General features: G+C 46.6%; 1 protein-coding gene across 1 annotated transcript; it reads left to right on the top strand.

Moving 5' to 3' along the window:
* The first annotated feature begins 223 nt into the window (after positions 1–223).
* Positions 224–9507, top strand: adamts1 (ADAM metallopeptidase with thrombospondin type 1 motif, 1). Its single transcript, XM_072513153.1, has 9 exons — positions 224–1419; positions 1761–2189; positions 2392–2524; positions 3004–3171; positions 3588–3874; positions 4358–4544; positions 4732–4910; positions 5473–5648; positions 6944–9507. Exons 1-9 carry the CDS (start codon positions 877–879, stop codon positions 7680–7682), a joined length of 2841 nt encoding a protein of 946 aa, XP_072369254.1. The 5' UTR covers positions 224–876; the 3' UTR covers positions 7683–9507.
* The last annotated feature ends 8961 nt before the right edge of the window (positions 9508–18468 follow it).

Here is an 18468-nt window from a genome sequence, read left to right as displayed (position 1 = left end):
GACAAAGAAATGATGTGGGATAACTTGGATAAAATTTGAGATTAATTATCCCCCCCCCCCGGTGTCCTACTGGAATGAGACAGATATTGAAATCTATCTAAGCGATATGAAGGGACAAAGAAAGTTTCCTCCTGTTGGGTTACCCAGAATTTCACTAGGGGAGGGAGAGAGCATTGGGCTGGGAGATGTTTCAGTGAATGAGGGAGCTGCAAGGTTTACCGCGAATGTGACAATTGTATCTGTGATACTTTTGTGATTCGCAGAACAGGTTGCATAAAATGCATCGGGGCTACCTAGAAAAAAAGGTACAGAAGATTGAGAATTGCTTATTCAGTAAACTTCCCCGCCACCCCCCAGCCCCCGGGTGGATCAGCAGCCCTCTTTCTGGCCTGATGGAGTGAGTGGGCTCAGGGCCAGTTGGCTGATCCAACTCTGTCTTACGCACCGAGCTGGGATAGGCTGCAGGGTCTTTGATGATGGAAAGGAAGGGGCCGTGGTGAGGGGGCAGCCGGCCAGTGTGCAGAGCTGGAGGGCTGTATAAAAGGAGCGCTAGCTGTGCGGAGTACACCACAAACCAAAGAAGCGTGAGGAAGGGGGAGGGAAAATAAAAGAGCAGCACTTTGGAAAGGCAACAAAGTCACAATCCTGCAGTAACTCCACGAGAGAGAAAGAACGTTCACTGCAACAAGGTGACAGAGGTTGGAACTGTGATTCCCTCCGACTTTGAAACTATTTATTCTATATTGAATCGCTGGGGCGGGTATAAAAGGTTGCAGTGGGAAACTTTTAGTGCATTAAAGTTTAAACAAGTGTCAGGAAGCTTTTGCCATCGATTCCCGGCCGCTGGAGGACTCGTACTCGATCAAACTTTGCAGCATGGGAATGAGGGCGGTGCTCAGGCTGCTTGTGCTGCCGCTTTTGAGCTTCTTGTCCCCCGGGCAGGCAGCGGGCGGCCGCCCCGAGGAGAGTCTGCTCTACCCGGTGCGGCTGGATGAGAAGTTGCAGGAGGTGAAGGAAGGAGCCGACGCGTTCCCGCAGGGGGAGAAGGTCTTCTACCGGCTCGAAGCCTTCGGGCAGCTGTTCGTGTTGGAGCTTGAGCCCGATCAGAGCTTCCTGGCCCCGGCTGTCACCTTGCAGCGGCTGGGGCAGCCCAAGGCGGGCAGAGCCGGCCAGGGGGGGAAGCGAGAGGAGGACCCCGACCTTCGACACTGCTTCTACGCCGGCACCGTCAACTCTCTGCCCGGCACCTTGGCAGCGGTCAGTCTCTGCGGTGGAATCCAAGGCGCTTTCCTGATCGGAGGAGCCGAGTATCACATTCAGCCCAGCAATGTGACGAGGCCATCGGGGGACATCCAGCCGCACCTAATCCGAAGGACAAGACTGAGATCTTCAGGCAGCTCTGGCGCTACCAAGTGTGGGGTAAGCACCGCCCCGGGCTTCATTCACTTTCTGTTTCTTGTTAGACTGTCTTCAGTTTCTGTTCCATTGTTAATTTCCCAACAAATGTCAATGTTATGCATTTTGAAGTCAATCCCGTCCCTTTTTAATATGGTTTTCTGAGGTTATTCCTTGAATTTAAAGGAAATGTTGGCAGCAGAGCGAGGTGCTGGATCTGATTAATTTATTTTAGTCCTGGTGCAAGCAAGGGGCTCTGATAGGCTGGCACCTCCTTTTAGCTGCCTTTGTGTTAGATATGGAAGCTTGAGAGTCTGACTGATTGTAAATAAACGTTCTATTTCAATTTTTAAATGCCTGTCTAGGTTAGTGATCAAGATGCAGCTCAGCCAACCGAGAGCACTCAGACCCTCCAACAATCTGCACCAGAGCCCACTCCATCAGAAGCCTCGGGGCATCAAAGAACCAAGAGATTCGTCTCATTCCCTCGCTACGTGGAGACCTTGCTGGTAGCAGACCAATCCATGGCAGAGTTTCACGGCAGCGGGCTCAGGCACTATCTCCTGACTTTAATGTCGGTGGCTGCCAAATTGTATAAACATGCGAGCATCAAGAATTCTATCAGCTTGGTGGTGGTGAAGATCCTGGTTGTCTACGAGAAGGAGAAGGGACCCGACGTGTCTTCTAATGCTGCTCTGACCTTGAGGAACTTCTGCACTTGGCAGAGGCAGCACAACGCTCTCAGTGACCGTAATCCAGAGCACTACGACACTGCTATACTCTTCACCAGAACGGTAAGCCAAGGCTCCTGTCCAAACTAGTCTATTAGTATGCGTGTCCAATCTTTTAATGTGCATGCAGAGCGCCCTACACAAAGCATCTTTTGAGAATCACGTTATTTAAAAAAGTTCTTGGTGAAGAAGGATGCCAACATTTATAGTTAACTTTTTCCCCCTATGATTTTGCTAAATGCCGCCCTTGTTTATTCTTATTAAGGATCTGTGTGGAGCCCACACTTGTGATACACTCGGGATGGCTGATGTTGGGACAATTTGTGATCCCAGCAGGAGTTGCTCAGTCATTGAGGACGATGGGTTACAAGCCTCCTTCACTGCAGCTCATGAGTTGGGTAAGTGTCCCCATCCACTGCCCTGTTATGAACCTTCATAGGAATCATTTTGTAACTTACTGCACATTCACTTGCTACAGATGAGGTGGATTCCTGCTGCAGTTGGTGTTCATATTGTAACTCCTGCTTCACTCATTACCTGTACTGCCTGGGTATAGTGGGGAATAGTGCATTCAAGCAGCTTTTAATCAATTGGTTGTTAAATATTGTCTATGTAGCAGTAAGTTTTGAACTTTAAGGAACCACATGGTATAAATTTGATTTATTGATCTGAGAGAAATGTAGACATGTTATTAATTTATGACAAAATATGTTATACAGTACAAAGTTGGGGAGTACAGTCCAGTCCAGTATTGTCTGAGGTACATCTGACATTAGTACAGGTGCATGAGGACACGTGGAATAGTCCAGCACCAGTACAACTAACTCCAAATGTTTACATCATCTGAGACTTGAGTGATTTTTTTTTCTCTTTCTAGGCCACGTGTTTAACATGCCCCACGATGACGCACGGCAGTGTCTTCATACCGTTGGTCTAACTGGGAATTCCCACATGATGGCGTCGACACTCTCCAACTTGGATAGGAATCAGCCTTGGTCTGCCTGCAGTGCTTACATGGTCACTTCCTTCCTGGATAATGGGCATGGTAAGAACCACACCCTGCCCCAAATAAATTTTATGTTTCTGGTCAACTTCATTTTTTTTAATGTACAAGCTTAGCAACAATTTGATTCAATACATAGTAACTATTATGGACAATGTATTTAATAATATATTGCATTTTGAATGAAAAGACAGTCACTAGTTTTAATAATGGACTAGTTACAAACTATATTGCACTTTACCAATTACTAGCACAATCTTCTATTTCTAGACCAATTTGCTAGTATCTATAATCAGATAAATTAATATTTTGTATCAATTTAAATCTAATATTGGGAGTTTTTCTTATTTTATTGTGAATGCCTATTTTTTTTCGAAATCTGCAAATGAGCAACATGCTGTTTTATATTGCGCTGTTGATATCAAAAGCTAACAATCAGTTTACATCTCTGTTTTCAGGTGAATGTCTGCTGGACAAGCCCCAGAAGCCACTACAGCTTCCTGGTGAACTGCCAGGGAGCACCTACAATGCAGACCGCCAGTGCCAGTTCACCTTCGGGGAAGAGTCAAGGCTTTGTCCTGATGCAGGCAACACCTGCTCATTACTGTGGTGCACTGGAATGTCTGGTGGTATGCTCATCTGCCAAACCAAGCACTTCCCTTGGGCCGATGGTACAAGTTGCGGGGAAGGAAAATGGTGCATGGAGGGGAAGTGCGTTAACCAGACAAGCATGAAGAATTATAATGTAAGCATTGCATACACTTATTTTCCTTTGGTTCCTCCTAAATTACATACTTAGTCTTAATTGCTTCAATTACTCTTCCAATTAATTAGTGCCCATCTTCTGTGATATTGCCTGCTAAAATACCTTGTAGTGAAGGGGGTTAGCAGACATCATTTTCACCTTTAAGACATAGGTTTAAATATGGTCCAGATGCTAATATGTGAAAGTTCACCCTCAAGCTTTCTCGCTGTTATTTGCTTAGCATGTGTGCTTGCTAATATTCACATTTTAAGTGAGATTAGATTATCTTTGATCCGTTAAATTCTGAGAGAGCTGATCAGGCTTGATGATTCCCCCTTAGGACAAGAGAGAGGACAAATTAAAAAGGGGAAATAAATAATGTGAGGAAAGTAATTGCAGTGACTGCTTGGACAGAAACATAGTATAATTAACTGTGCTGTTACTGAATCTTTTTTCTCTAATCTATCTATCCATTTTTTCCAGACTCCAGTGCATGGGAGCTGGGGATCATGGGGACCCTGGGGTGAATGTTCAAGGACATGCGGCGGAGGAGTACAGTACTCATTTAGGCACTGTGACAGTCCAGTTCCCCAGAATGGTGGAAAATATTGCGAAGGAAAGCGGGTGCAATACAAATCATGTAACACCATGGATTGCCCAGCTAACAATGGTAAGATCTATACAATAATTTACTATAGTCAGCAATTCCAACTGAGAGGGATTTTTCCCTTTTCTCACTTATAGGCATTTAGGACTTGAGAAATTGAATACTTCTTTCAAATTATCGTTTTGACTTTGATATGCTACGTGAATTAGTTTCATGTATTTGATCTTCAGTTTGATGGTTTTTATTACAGGTAAAACATTCCGTGAAGAGCAGTGTGAGATGCACAATGATGTCTCAAAGTCTACTGCCTTTGGAGGAATGCCTGCAGTCGAATGGATTCCAAAATATGCTGGTGTCTCTCCTAAAGATCGATGCAAACTTATTTGCCGAGCAAAAGGCACAGGCTACTACTTTGTGCTCCAACCCAAGGTATGTTTTCCAATTGCTTAACAATTTAGTTAGCTTGAGGAAAGGAAGCAGAAAATCCTTTGGGAATCGTGGTTTGAGCTCTGATGTTTTTTGGGGGTGGGAGCAAGCATTGTCACTATTACAACAGACAAAAGTTCAAGAAATTTTTCAATTAAGAGTATTGCAAACATACCTTCCAGAACTTTTCCACCTTTGTATTTGCCAGCCTGCAAATTCTATTAATTAATTTTAGTGGGCTAAAAATTGCTAGCTAAGAGGCACAGGGGCAGGACACCCACCCATGACTTGGTTCTGTTACAGCTATTAATCAATTATCCCTTCTTAAAAATCTTTTGACGTATTATAGACACAATCAAAAATGTTCTGAAATTTACATTGGTAAGAAACAGGAAAAAGGAAAAATTACTCATGCCCAAGGACATTAATATCTTATCAAAATTATTCTAATATAAACTGAAGTCCAGTTCCTGTTTTGCACCCATTCCTATGAAGTGATTGTTTTACCACTGCCTTACTTTTATTCTCCCAGCATTAGTAATAAGTATAAACCTTTTCTTCACAGGTTGCGGATGGCACTCCATGTAGCCCAGACACCACTTCTGTCTGTGTTCAAGGACAATGTGTCAAAGCTGGTTGTGATAGAATCATTGGTTCAAACAAGAAGTTCGATAAGTGTGGTGTGTGCAGAGGCAAAGGCTCAACTTGCAAGAAGATTGCCGGTTCTCTTGACCGTTCAAAGTAAGTAGGAGCTCCTTGATATGCTACCATTATTGGTTAAATGTCAAACATCCAGATAGGTTTACAGTATCATCATAAGTACTAATGTTTAAACTGTTTAGTTTAGTAACAATTTGAATGCCACTTTAAACAAAAAGCTAAATTGGTGTCTTTCATAATTTCAGAAATGTATTCCAGATACCACACTAGTTCTGAATATAGAGCATTAAAACTGTTCCTCAGATACTTCAGTAACTCTAGCAGAACAGCACCTTTTGAGATTGCCTGCTGGTGCTATGGTTGGACTGCCTTCTTTATCAGATGCAGATCACTAAGCTCAAATAGCAAGCTCTAAATCTAGGCCTTGTCTGATATTCAGACTTCCTCAGCTGCCAATTCAGGGAATGTTGCTAGTTCTCACAACATTGTGTACAGTGAGAACCTCACCCAGGCAAGAGGCAGAGGAAATAATTTACATAGAATTTACAGTGCAGAAGGAGGCCATTCGGCCCATCGAGTCTGCACCCTACCCAAGGTCAACACCTCCACCCTATCCCCATAACCCAGTAACCCCACCTAACACTAAGGGCAATTTTGGATACTAAGGGCATTTTATCATGGCCAATCCACCTAACCTGCACATCTTTGGACTGTGGGAGGAAACCGGAGCACCCGGAGGAAACCCACGCACACACGGGGAGGATGTGCAGACTCCGCACAGACAATGACCCAAGCCGGAATCGAACCTGGGACCCTAGAGCAGTGAAGCAATTGTGCTATCCACAATGCTATCGTGCTGCCCACGGTAGCATTGTGGATAGTTTAGTGAGTTTAGTAATGGTTTAGTGAGTGAATCATTATGAAAACCTGCCCAATCTCACACACCAGGGTTCATTTTAGCTGAAGAAGTGACACTGGTATCACTGGAAAGGAAAAGGAAAAATAAATAGCCGGACTTCTTGCTGTCGACTGCCATTCAGTGACGGCTGCTACATGTGTGTGGATATCACATAGTCCAAGACTGGACTCCACTTTGAGATATTTGTGTGATTGAATAGCTTCCCAGCATTTGCAGGTGAAAAACTGCTACATGAAGAGAGTGCCAGAGGACCACTAATACCTATGAAAGATACATTTTGTACGATGTAGGTTTCTGAAAATGAAGGAAGATAGAAAATTTGTGTGTTTGGTGGCAGACACAAAACAGATTGGGAACATTATTGACTGATAAGGGCTCATGTTTCAGTTGACATTACATTGAAATTGAAAGACAACAGATTAATTTGATTACTTTTTCTTTCAATCTGTTTCGATAGACCTGGATACCAAGAGGTTGTTACCATTCCAGCTGGGGCAACCAATATTGACATAAAACAACGCAGCCTCCGTGGAATAAGACATGATGGAAACTATCTGGCATTGAAGAAAGTTGATGGCACATACCTGCTCAATGGAGAGTACACTTTGTCAACACTAGAACAGGACATTTCATATCAAGGCACAATCTTGAGATATACTGGCTCATCGGTGTCGCTAGAAAGAATTCGTAGCTTTGGTGCCCTTAAGGAGCCGCTTATTGTTGAGGTACTCACAGTGGGTGACTCATTGCGCCCAAGAATCAAATTTACATTTTTTGTGAAGAAGAACCTGCCGCATCAGTTGACTAAACACAATCCAAAAAAGGAGTCTTTTAATGCCATCAAGGAAACAGTAAACTCTGAGTGGGTTATTGGCGAATGGGGAGAGTGCTCCAAGTCATGCGGCCTGGGGTGGCAGCGCAGGGCAGTTGAATGTATGGACATCTATGGGAGGCCAGGTACTGATTGCGTGAAAGAACTGAAGCCTGATGACCTCCGATTGTGTGCAGACACCCCCTGCCCACGGTGGTTGTTGGGAGAATGGTCAGCCTGCTCCAAGACATGTGGGAAGGGCTTTAGGAAAAGGTCTTTGAAATGTGTCATGCGTGATGGCCAGGTGCTGCCACAGGAGAGCTGCAACATGTCAAAAAAACCAAAACATTTGATTGGCCTTTGCACTATACAGGCTTGTAGTTAAGGAACCAACATATATGAAAGACAATTCAGATATGTTTTTTTATCAAATCTAAATGCACTGAAAGTAAGGGTTGCCCAATCCATTTGTCATGTGAAACATGATAGTTATCTGACCCATTTTTCCCTTTGACCATGAATGTTTGAATTAGTCACAATAGTTCAATAGGTGGATAAAGTTTGAGGAAGGAAGAGCAAGGTGGGGATGAGGGGGAGTGGGAGGGGAAATTGGGGAACTCAAATGTTCCCCAATTGTTTACCTCGCAAGTTAATAGTCCGGGAACTCTCACTGTTGACAGTGAAATCAGAGGTTTTTCTCATTCTTTGGTAAGCATGTAAGACCCTAATTCATGAGTGCTGCTGGCGAGCTTAGATGTAACCACATTTTGTTACACGTGAAAGAATACTGTCTCTCTATAATGAGATATTCTGTTATTCTCTGAGAGGAAGCAATCCCTGAAAATTGCAAGGAACATTCTGTTTTAGATTATTTCTAGAATATTCTGCTAGTTCACAAATTGTGATTGTGAATTGAATTCTTACACCACTGGGTGTTATAATTATTGTTTCCTCCACAGAATAATATCTAACATCACTATTGGTACTAAGAGGAAAAAAGCATCAGTCAATTGCTGTGCCACAGATTGGAAGCTGAAGCTTCCAGTTTTGCCACTGATTGATTAGGCCCTTCATCTTGTGCCCCATTTTCTGCAATATCATGCTCCCAGAGAATGTGGGTCAGAGACACTGTGGCCCAAACCTGCCAACTCACTGTGTCTGTGAGCTAGATTCCCGCCTGGTTTTGCAGGATCATCATAAGCCCAAGTTCAGTTTAATTTGCGTATGCTGACTATCCATGACATTGCCAGCTGTAAAGCCGTCAGTCTTTACATGTAACAAGGGTATATATAGTTGGCACGTGCTAGAACACTGAAAAAATATGAGGTGGGTACAGAACATTGGAATGGGAGCTTTAAAGAGATAAAAGCAAATATTGATTTCATTCCCATTCTGAAATGAGTTAGCTGATCTCAACTGGAACACCTGTTAGGACTCTATCTTTGCCCTTACATCTTAGGCTGGGCAGGGTATAGAGGAAATTATCCAGAATTTCCACTTAAAATCGCTGTACAGTGATTTGTGTTGCATATTATATGGAAACGAGCACAGGACTAGGCACATTGTGATGTTCCCACAGTTAGATGCCTGCTGAGATGTGTGAACCTAGACAGAGAATGATGAATAGCCACAGAGAGAAGTGATGGAAAAACCTGTCCTCAATAGGAGCCAGTTTTTTTGAAAAAGGGTGAATTTGATTTGGGAAGAGTGGTGGGGGGGGGTGTTTTTCTGGTTATAATATCCCTGCTCCAAGGCATATTCAAATAATACCCTGAGGTTCTGACACACAGGTTGGTACTGTTCATTGTTTCAACTTCTGACCAATCCTATTCCCACCTACCTCAGTTATGAAGGGCAAGATTTATTTTATTAAAGAAAAAAAAACAGCTTAAACTATGCTATACAAAGGCTGCTATTAATACAAAGCTACAGATTTGAAATCCGCAGTTACATGAAGAATGTAAATATTAAACTAGCACCAAGGTCAACGAGGTGTACTTTATAAGTAAAAAGTATTTAAATTCCTTCTGTGAAGGACTTAGCATTTTGTACAGATTTCAAATAAACTTATTTATTTTTGTAAAGCTTTGTATAATATAATCGTTAAGTTATCGCTTTTTTAAAAAGGAACAAAGAACATTTAACAAGAATAGACTATTTATACAGTATAATGTGTCACTAGGAGGTAATAAAAATGATTGAATTCTCAATCTTTGTGTCTTTCTTGTGTTTGCCATGGAGATGTAAAGAATACTGCAAAGTATTCCAATCTGATGAGATCAATGGCTTTCTGATTTTAGCCGTTTGGTTATTGGACTAAAGATCCCATTGCACTATTTGCAAGTGAGTACATACGAAGGAGCAGGCCATTCAGCCCCTCGAGCCTGCTCCACCATTTAATAAAATCATTGCTGAACTGATAGTAACCTCAAATTTATATCCCGCCTACTATTACCCCCTTGCTTACAAAGAATCTATCCACCTCTGTCTTAAAAATATTCAAAGACTCTGCTTCCACAACCATTTCAGGAAGAGAGTTCCAAAGACTCCTCACCCTCGGAGTGAAACATCTTTGCCTCATATCCGTTTTAACTGGCAGACAGTTTATTTTTAAAGTAAGGAGATCTCCCAGTGTCTTGGGCAACATTCTTCACAAAACCAAAAACAGTTTAACTGCTCATTGTTATTTGTGGAATGTTGCTAATATAAAGTGGCTGCTATGTTTGCCTATACAACTGTCACTAAACTTCAAAGTAATTTGTTGTATGAGATTCATTTCCGTATAAAAGATTGATCTTTCAGTCTTTACCCTGGTTCTTTGAAAATCTGTCCTGATAACTACTTTACATCATCTCCCTTCTTTCAAAATGCCAAGGGTTTCTTGATTTGTCCTGCCTTCTCACCGGCTTTCCCTTTTGATGCTTGGAAAGTACTCTAGTACTAGAACTAGTTGTTAACTGCATGTCCATATTCCATGACTTTCCCGAGTAAACAGTTATCAATGCAAATATGCTACCGAAAACAAAGTTGAGTACACCACAGCAATTAAGACACTGAAGTAATCTCAGGGAAATGAGCCAAGAAATACTGTCGATGACCAGCTGAGGAGGGGTGAACTGGTCCTCTGCTATTCAAACTTCTTGTTTGGTCACAGCAAAAGTTAGTTTCTTTTTTCACGAGGGCAAGACTCACGACGCTCTTAAGTGAAAGAATTTTGCCTCATCTCCATTTTAAATGGCCGACTCCTTATTTTTAATACAGGGATATCTCCCGGAGTCTTGGTCAACATTTCTATGTATGTATCTATGTATAACATTCTTCACACAACCAAAAATCAGAATGTATTTAACTATTTAGGCTGTGAGTAATAAGGAGCCAATATTTTCTTGAGTCAAAGAAAAAACAAATCTATTCACCATAGACCTGAGAAAAATAAAAACACGATGTCCAGCATTTGGCCCTCATGCAGTCATTTGGGTCCCCACACACGCGCATACACATGGTCATGCACCACACACACACACACGCACACGGTCATTCACCACACACGCGCATACACATGGTCATGCACCACACACACACACACGCACACGGTCATGCACCACACACACACATGGTCATGCACCACACACACACACCTACACACGGGTAACAGAAGAAGTTAGAGTCCATAAATAAAAAGGTAAAGGAATGTTCAATTAAGTGACCTTTGTTCTTGAAGCGTAGATTTTAAATGCTGAAGCTGACTGAGGTTAGTTGATTTCTTGGATGTGGTCAGGCACAGAAGTTTTACAATTATTATAAGATCTCAGTTCACTGGTTGGTGTATGATAGAGTTGGCTTCTCAAACTGGGCGACATATTCTGTAAGAGAGAGGGAGAGAGAGTAGCTCTTTATCTGTTTCCTCTGCTGAATACTTTTCTTTTAAAAAAAAAAATTTTATTAGGGTATTTATAGTTTTTATAATAATAATAACAACATAAACATAGTATATAAAACATTTCCATCCCTGACACGTTCCTCACACCCCCAACAAAGAAAAAAATCGCCTAAACTCCCCTCCCCTATATTTCTGCCTCTGCTGACATTTAATTTCCCCCCGAAAAAGTCGACAAACGGCTGCCACCTCCAGATGAACCCTAACATTGACCCTCTTAGGGCGAACTTTATTTTCTCAAGACTGAGAAACCCAGCCATGTCGCTAACCCAGGTCTCTGATTGTGGGGGCTTCGAGTCCCGCCACATTAACAGAATCCATCTCCAAGCTACCAGGGAGACAAAGGCCAAAACGTCAGCCACTCTCGCCCCCGGATTCCCGGCTCTTCCGACACTCAAAAGATCGCCACCTCTGGACTCGGTGCCACCCTTGTTTTAAGTACAGTGGACATGACATCAGCGAAACCTTGCCAAAATCCTCTAAGCTTCGGGCATGCCCAAAACATGTGGACATGATTTCCTGGCCCTCCCGTGCACCTGTCCTCTATCCCAAAAAACTTGCTCATCCGGGCCACCAACATGTGTGCACGGTGGGCTACCTTAAATTGTATCAGTCTGAGTCTGGCACATGATGAGGATGTGTTAACTCTGCCTAAGGCATCTGCCCACAAACCTGCCTCTAATTTTCCCCCTAGCTCATCTTCCCTCTTGCCCTTTAGCTCCTCTATCTGAGTTTCCTCCGACTCCATAAGCTCTTTGTAGATATCCGATATCTTCCCCTCTCCCACCATGTTCTGGAAACTACCTTGTTCTGTATCCCCCGTGGTGGCAGGAGCGGAAAGGTCGGAACCTGCCTTCTCAAAAAATCCCATACATGCAGATACCTAAGCCCATTCCCTGCTGGCAGTTCAAATTTCTCTTCCAAATCCTTCAAACAGGGGATGCTCCCATCTAGAAATAAATCTCCAATCCTCTTGATCCCTGCTCTCTGCCATCTCCGAAACCCTCTGTTAGCGGAAGAAATTGCTATATGTGTCAGGATTGGTATAATAAAGATGTCTCAAAGTATTGTAATAGCACAGGTCAAGGGCAAACCAGCAGGCAAGGGGTTAAACATATACCAAGGGAAAACCAGCAAGCAAGGAGTTAAAGTCACCCACATTGGAAATGATTTAATCATCTCACAGAGCATTTGAAAATGAAAAGAGAAACACAGGAGGCCCCAGTAAGTCTAATGGATCCATTGTCCAACACATTCGCATCTCTTCCAGAAGTTAAATATGTTAAGCACAAACCCATGAGATTGTAAGAAACATTGTATTCTTTAATCGTTTCCCATTACAGGGATCAGAAAATATGCATACTGATCACTTTGTATTGTTCCAACTGATTCAATGATGTCAATACCTGCTTGTGACCCCGAAGAACTTTAAATATATATGCATGTAATTCTGAGGACAAGCAGAGCTGACTTTTGCGAGCTACAAGATAGTCACAGAATCGATCTCTCGTGTGTGCAAACAGTTTTTCCGAATCAAACAAAGTTTTACCAACTCCATGCGGTCGAGAACAGACAACAAAAGAACAAAGAACAAATAAATGTACAGCACAGGAACAGGCCCTTCGGCCCTCCAAGCCTGTGCCGACCATGCTGCCCGACTAAACTACAATCTTCTACACTTCCTGGGTCCGTATCCATCTATTCCCATCCTATTCATGTATTTGTCAAGATGCCCCTTAAATGGCACTATCGTCCCTGCTTCCACCACCTCCTCCGGTAGCGAGTTCCAGGCACCCACTACCCTCTGCGTAAAAAACTTGCCTCGTACATCTACTCTAAACCTTGCCCCTCTCACCTTAAACCTATGCCCCCTAGTAATTGACCCCTCTACCCTGGGGAAAAGCCTCTGACTATCCACTCTGTCTGTGCCCCTCATAATTTTGTAGACCTCTATCAGGTCGCCCCTCAACCTCCGTCGTTCCAGTGAGAACAAACCGAGTTTATTCAACCGCTCCTCATAACTAATGCCCTCCATACCAGGCAACATTCTGGTAAATCTCTTCTGCACCCTCTCTAAAGCCTCCACATCCTTCTGGTAGTGTGGCGACCAGAATTGAACACTATACTCCAAGTGTGGCCTAACTAAGGTTCTATCCAACTGCAACATGACTTGCCAATTCTTATACTCAATGCCCCGGCCAATGAAGGCAAGCATGCCGTATGCCTTCTTGACTACCTTCTCCACCTGTGTTGCCCCTTTCAGTGACCTGTGGACCTGTATACCTAGATCTCTCTGACTTTCAATACTCTTGAGGGTTCTACCATTCACTGTATATTCCCTACCTGCATTAGACCTTCCAAAATGCATTACCTCACTTTGAGATTTTTCTTCCCTCCAACAGTAGTCAGGGCGGGAGATCAACACAGGACGACTGCAGCTAGATTCAGATCAGGACACTCATTTTACGGGCAAGGTAATGAAGCAGGCTTGTGCCCTGCTCGGAGTCAACCAGCGATTTCATGTCCCGTATCACTCCCAGAGTTCCGGCATGATTGAAATGACAAACCTTACCCTTAAGAACTGATGCGCGATCAATTACAGTCAAGATTAAGTGATTTCATAACTGAAGGCTTTAATCTACTAGAACTTGTTCCCCAGCAGCTTTGGTACAGAAAGTGAAGGCTGCTGGGACGGCACCATTTCTTATACTCCGCCTGTCAGGGCGGAGCCACGTATCAACAGCCAATGGTAACCTCCTGGGTTTACCCAATGGTCATCAGCCTCTTAGGTACCGCAATACCTGGTACGACCACATTCACCCCCTGTTAAAAAAGAGTCCGGCGGGGGTGGTGACCAGTGGTAACAGTTGCCTTTAACATGGTATGACCAGGTATGGAGGTACCGTGCTGTCGAGGATATTTACAAAGTTCACAGTTAGAGTCACAGCGAAGCAATCATTCGATCGGGTGGCCTGGTCATCCTTCTGGAGCGTCTGGGCTTCGGTGGTGATTTTGGTGGGGGTCCAGGTGGTTGCGACTCCGGGAGCATGGTTTCGGCCTCCCTGGCAGCTTCGTCACCCCTAGGTGGCGCTGTTGGGGCAACAGGTTGACACGGGGGGGGGGAGGCGGCCTGGAGGGGGCGTCGGTGGGTGGGCGGGCCTAGGCAGGAGCAGCGGGAGTACTGACTGTAGCCACGTAAAATGGCTGCGTTCCGATTAATCTGGCCAAAACCCAGTTTGAAATGGCTAACCCAAAAGACTGCTGGGAAAAGCAGCTAACAAGACACAAGCAGGCAGCTGCAGACAGTATTGCATATTCGGCTCTGGGGAAGTTAGCCCAGATCGATACTCAGGGCTATCAACAGCCCATCAACCCAGGTATTTGCAGTTACATTCAGGACTGTTTGCAGCCCATCTATCCAGACATCTGCAGTTAAATCGGCTATCCCCGGGAACAATTGCAACATATTAGCAATTGAATACCGGGCCAGACCTGCAGTGGCCGAAACAAAGACAGGTGAACGACCACCCCCCCGATCGAGGAATCGCCTCACCATTGGACACATCGACCCCAGGGATTGGGAACAAATCCAATCACTTGGGACTCAGGGTCAAGGGCCGCCCCGGAAGGCGGGAAGCCCCTGAGCCTTATAAAAGTGAGGGGCCAAGTTCAGATGTCTCTCTCTCTCCTCTTCGCCTGCTCGAGACCTTCGCAAGAACAGCAACCGGCAACAGTAAGTTTGAATCCAGCGATCGCTATCCGGTAGAGACACCTAGCCACCGACCTGTAGCAGCCTTTTGAATCCCGCGGGCCAGATCTGATTGGACAAGCCATTCGTTTCCCTGACCTGGTGGGCTCTTCCTAAGTTAAGTATTGGCCAGTAGTGATAGGTTTATTATATAGAAAGTAGTATTAGGGTATTAATATTGCTTGTTGTATATAATAAATGACCGTTGTTTTAATCCTTACTAAGCGGTGTGCTGTATTATTAATCATAACCTGAACTTGAACCACGTGGCGGTATCATAAAGATACCTGGCGACTCGTGAGCAAAGGTGACGTAATCAGAGCAAATAGACGAAGGTTAAAAAGAGCAACATGGCCCTCCAGTGAGGTGCTGTGGGGGGGGGGGGGGGGGGGGGGGTAATGGTTCGGGTGCGCGTAGGGTTCCGGCGGGCGCCAGGTCCCGAAGGGAGACTGTATCTTGCTGGCCATCAGGGAACGCCACGTAGGCGTACTGGGGGTTAGCGTGCAGCAGGTGGACCTTCTTGACCAACGGGTCCGACTTGTGCGCCCGCACGTGCTTCCAAAGCAGGATGGGTCCGGGTGTAGCTAGCCAGGTTGGGAGCGAGGTCCCGGAGGAGGACATCCTGGGGAAAACAAGGCGCCGTTCATGGTGTGTCTGATTTGTGGTTGTCCAGAGCAGCGACCGGATGGCGTGGAGGGCCACAGGGAGGACTTCTTGCCAGCGGGAGACTGGGAGATTCCTGGAACTTAGGGCCAGTAGAACAGTCTTCCAGACCGTTCCGTTCTCCCTCTCCACCTGTCCGTTTCCCCGGGGGTTGTAACTGGTCGTCCTGCTCGAGGTGATGTCCTTGCTGAGCAGGAATTGACGCAGTTCGTCGCTCATAAAGGAGGACCCCCTATCACTGTGTATGTACGCAGGGAAACCGAACAGTGTAAAGATACCCTGGAGGGCCTTGATGACGGTGGTTGTGGTCATGTCTGGGCAGGGGATGGCGAATCCATGCTGAGGCGTTCAAAGGGACGGGAAGCCTTTATCAGGTGCACCTTCTCTGGCCGGTCTAAGTGCGGTTTGCACTCCCCGCAGATTTGGCAGTTCCTGGTGACTGTCCTGACCTCCTCGATGGAGTAGGGCAGGTTGCGGGTCTTGATGAAGTGGAAGAAACGAGTGACCCCCGGGTGGCAGAGGTCCTCGTGGAGGGCTCGGAGGCGGTCCACTTGTGCGGTGGCACAAGTGCCGCGGGACAGGGCATCAGGAGGCTCGTTTAGCTTCCCCGGGCGGTACAGGATCTCGTAGTTGAAGGTGGAGAGTTCTATCCTCCACCGCAAGATCTTGTCGTTTTTTATCTTGCCCCGCTGTGCATTATCGAACATGAAGACAACCGACCGTTGGTCCGTGAGGAGAGTGACTCTCCTGCTGGCCAGGTAATGCCTCCAATGTCTCACAGCTTCTACTATGGATTGTGCCTCTTTTTCAACCGAGGAATGGCGAATTTCGGAAGCATGGAGGGTACGGGAGAAGAAGGCCACGGGTCTGCCCGCTTGGTTGAGGGTGGCCGCGAGAGCTACGTCAGACGCATCGCTCTCGACCTGGAAGGGGAGGGACTCGTCGATGGCGCACATTGTAGCCTTTGCAATGTCTGCTTTGATGCGGCTGAAGGCCTGGCGGGCTTCCGTCGACAGGGGAAAGGTTGTGGACTGGATTAGGGGTCGGGCTTTGTCTGCGTAGTTGGGGACCCACTGGGCGTAACAACTGAAAAACCCGAGGCAGCGCTTCAGGGCCTTGGGGCAGTGAGGGAGGGGGAACTCCATAAGGGGGCGCATGCGCTCACGGTCGGGGCCTATAACTCCATTTCGCACTACGTAGCCTAGAATGGCTAGACGGTCGGTGCTAAATACGCATTTATTCTTATTGTATGTCAGGTTAAGGATTTGCGCGGTCTGGAGGAATTTGCGGAGGTTGGTGTCGTGGTCCTGCTGGTCATGGCCGCAGATGGTGACGTTATCCAGATACGGGAACGTTGCGTGTAAGCCGTACCGGTCAACCATTCGGTCCATCTCTCGCTGGAAGACCGAGACCCCATTAGTGACACCACAAGGAACTCTTAAAAATTGATAGAGCCACCCATCTGCTTCGAAGGCAGTGTACTTGCGGTCACTATTACGGAGGGGTAGCTGGTGGTAGGCGGACTTGAGATCCACCGTGGAGAAGACCTTGTATTGTGCGATCCTGTTTACCAGGTCGGCTATACGGGGGAGAGGGTACGCATCCAGCTGCGTAAACCTGTTCATGGTCTGACTGTAGTCAATGACCATCTATGTTTTTCCCCGGTCTTTACCACCACTACTTGAGCTCTCCAGGGACTGTTGCTCGCTTCGATGACCCCTTCCCTCAGCAGCCTTTGGACCTCTGACCTGATGAAGATCCGGTCCTGGGCACTGTACCGCCTGCTCCTGGTGGCAACGGGTTTGCAATCCGGGGTGAAGTTCGCAAACAGGGAAGGCGGGTCGACCTTAAGGGTCGCAAGGCCGCAGACAGTAAGGGGGGGGTATAGGGCCGCCGAATTTAAAGGTCAGGCTTTGCAAATTGCATTGGAAGTCCAGCCCCAGGAGGGTAGCTGCACAGAGGTGCGGCAGGACATACAGGCGGAAATTGTCGAATCTCCTGCCTTGGACAGTGAGGTTCGCTAGGCAGAACCCCTTTATCTCCATCGAGTGTGACCCGGAGGCCAGCGAGATCCTTTGGTTTACAGGGTGGATAACAAGGGAACAGCGCCTTACTGTGTCGGGGTGAACAAAGTTTTCCGTGCTCCCAGAGTCAATCAGGCAAGACGTCTCGTGGTCGTTGATGAAGACCGTCGTTGTTGCTGTTGCGAGTGTCCGGGGTCGACTTTGATCCAATGTCACCGAGGCCAGATGAAGCAGTTGCGAGTTCTGATCGTGCAGCGTGTAATCGGCCGTGCTGGGGGCCTGAGGCCCCATCCAAGATGGCGTCACCCATGGGTCACACATGGTGGCCGGGGATGGACAAGATGGCGGCGGGGATGGACAAAATGGTGGCGCCCACCCGTCCAGCGTGGTGTCCGGGGGGCAAGATGGCCGCGCCCGTGGGTCGCACGTGACCCTAGGATAGGGGGGTGGTGGTGAGCGCTGGCCGGTCGGGGCCTGAAGGGGGGGTTGCCGCGGCGGTCCGGAGTCGCTGGAGACCGCGGCCACGGCGCGGGATAGGGGGATGACGGTGACGCTGGCCGGTCGGGGCCTGAAGGGGGGGTTGCCGCGGCAGTCCAGAGTCGCTGGAGACCACGGGGTGGCGGTGAGCGCTGGCCGGTCGGGGGGTGAAGGGGGGGTTGCCGCGGCGGTCCGGGATCGCTGGAGACCGCGGCCACAGCACGGCCCTGGCAGACCCCCACAAAGTGGCCCTTCTTGCCGCACCCTTTGCAGGCGGCGATGCGGGCCGGGCAGCGCGGGCAGGGATGATTCGCCTGCCCGC

The sequence above is a fragment of the Scyliorhinus torazame genome, chromosome 8 (genome assembly GCF_047496885.1).
Source record: "Scyliorhinus torazame isolate Kashiwa2021f chromosome 8, sScyTor2.1, whole genome shotgun sequence".
In the NCBI taxonomy this organism is placed as follows: domain Eukaryota; kingdom Metazoa; phylum Chordata; class Chondrichthyes; order Carcharhiniformes; family Scyliorhinidae; genus Scyliorhinus; species Scyliorhinus torazame.
This window is presented reverse-complemented; position numbering and strand designations above follow the sequence as displayed.

Excerpts from the sequence above, each read along its gene's own strand:
- adamts1 (XM_072513153.1), top strand. The coding sequence starts at position 877 with ATGGGAATGAGGGCGGTGCTCAGGCTGCTTGTGCTGCCGCTTTTGAGC. Across the intron at positions 3,875-4,357 it reads CAAGCATGAAGAATTATAAT|ACTCCAGTGCATGGGAGCTG; the intron begins GTAAGCATTGCA and ends CATTTTTTCCAG. Across the intron at positions 5,649-6,943 it reads GGTTCTCTTGACCGTTCAAA|ACCTGGATACCAAGAGGTTG; the intron begins GTAAGTAGGAGC and ends CTGTTTCGATAG.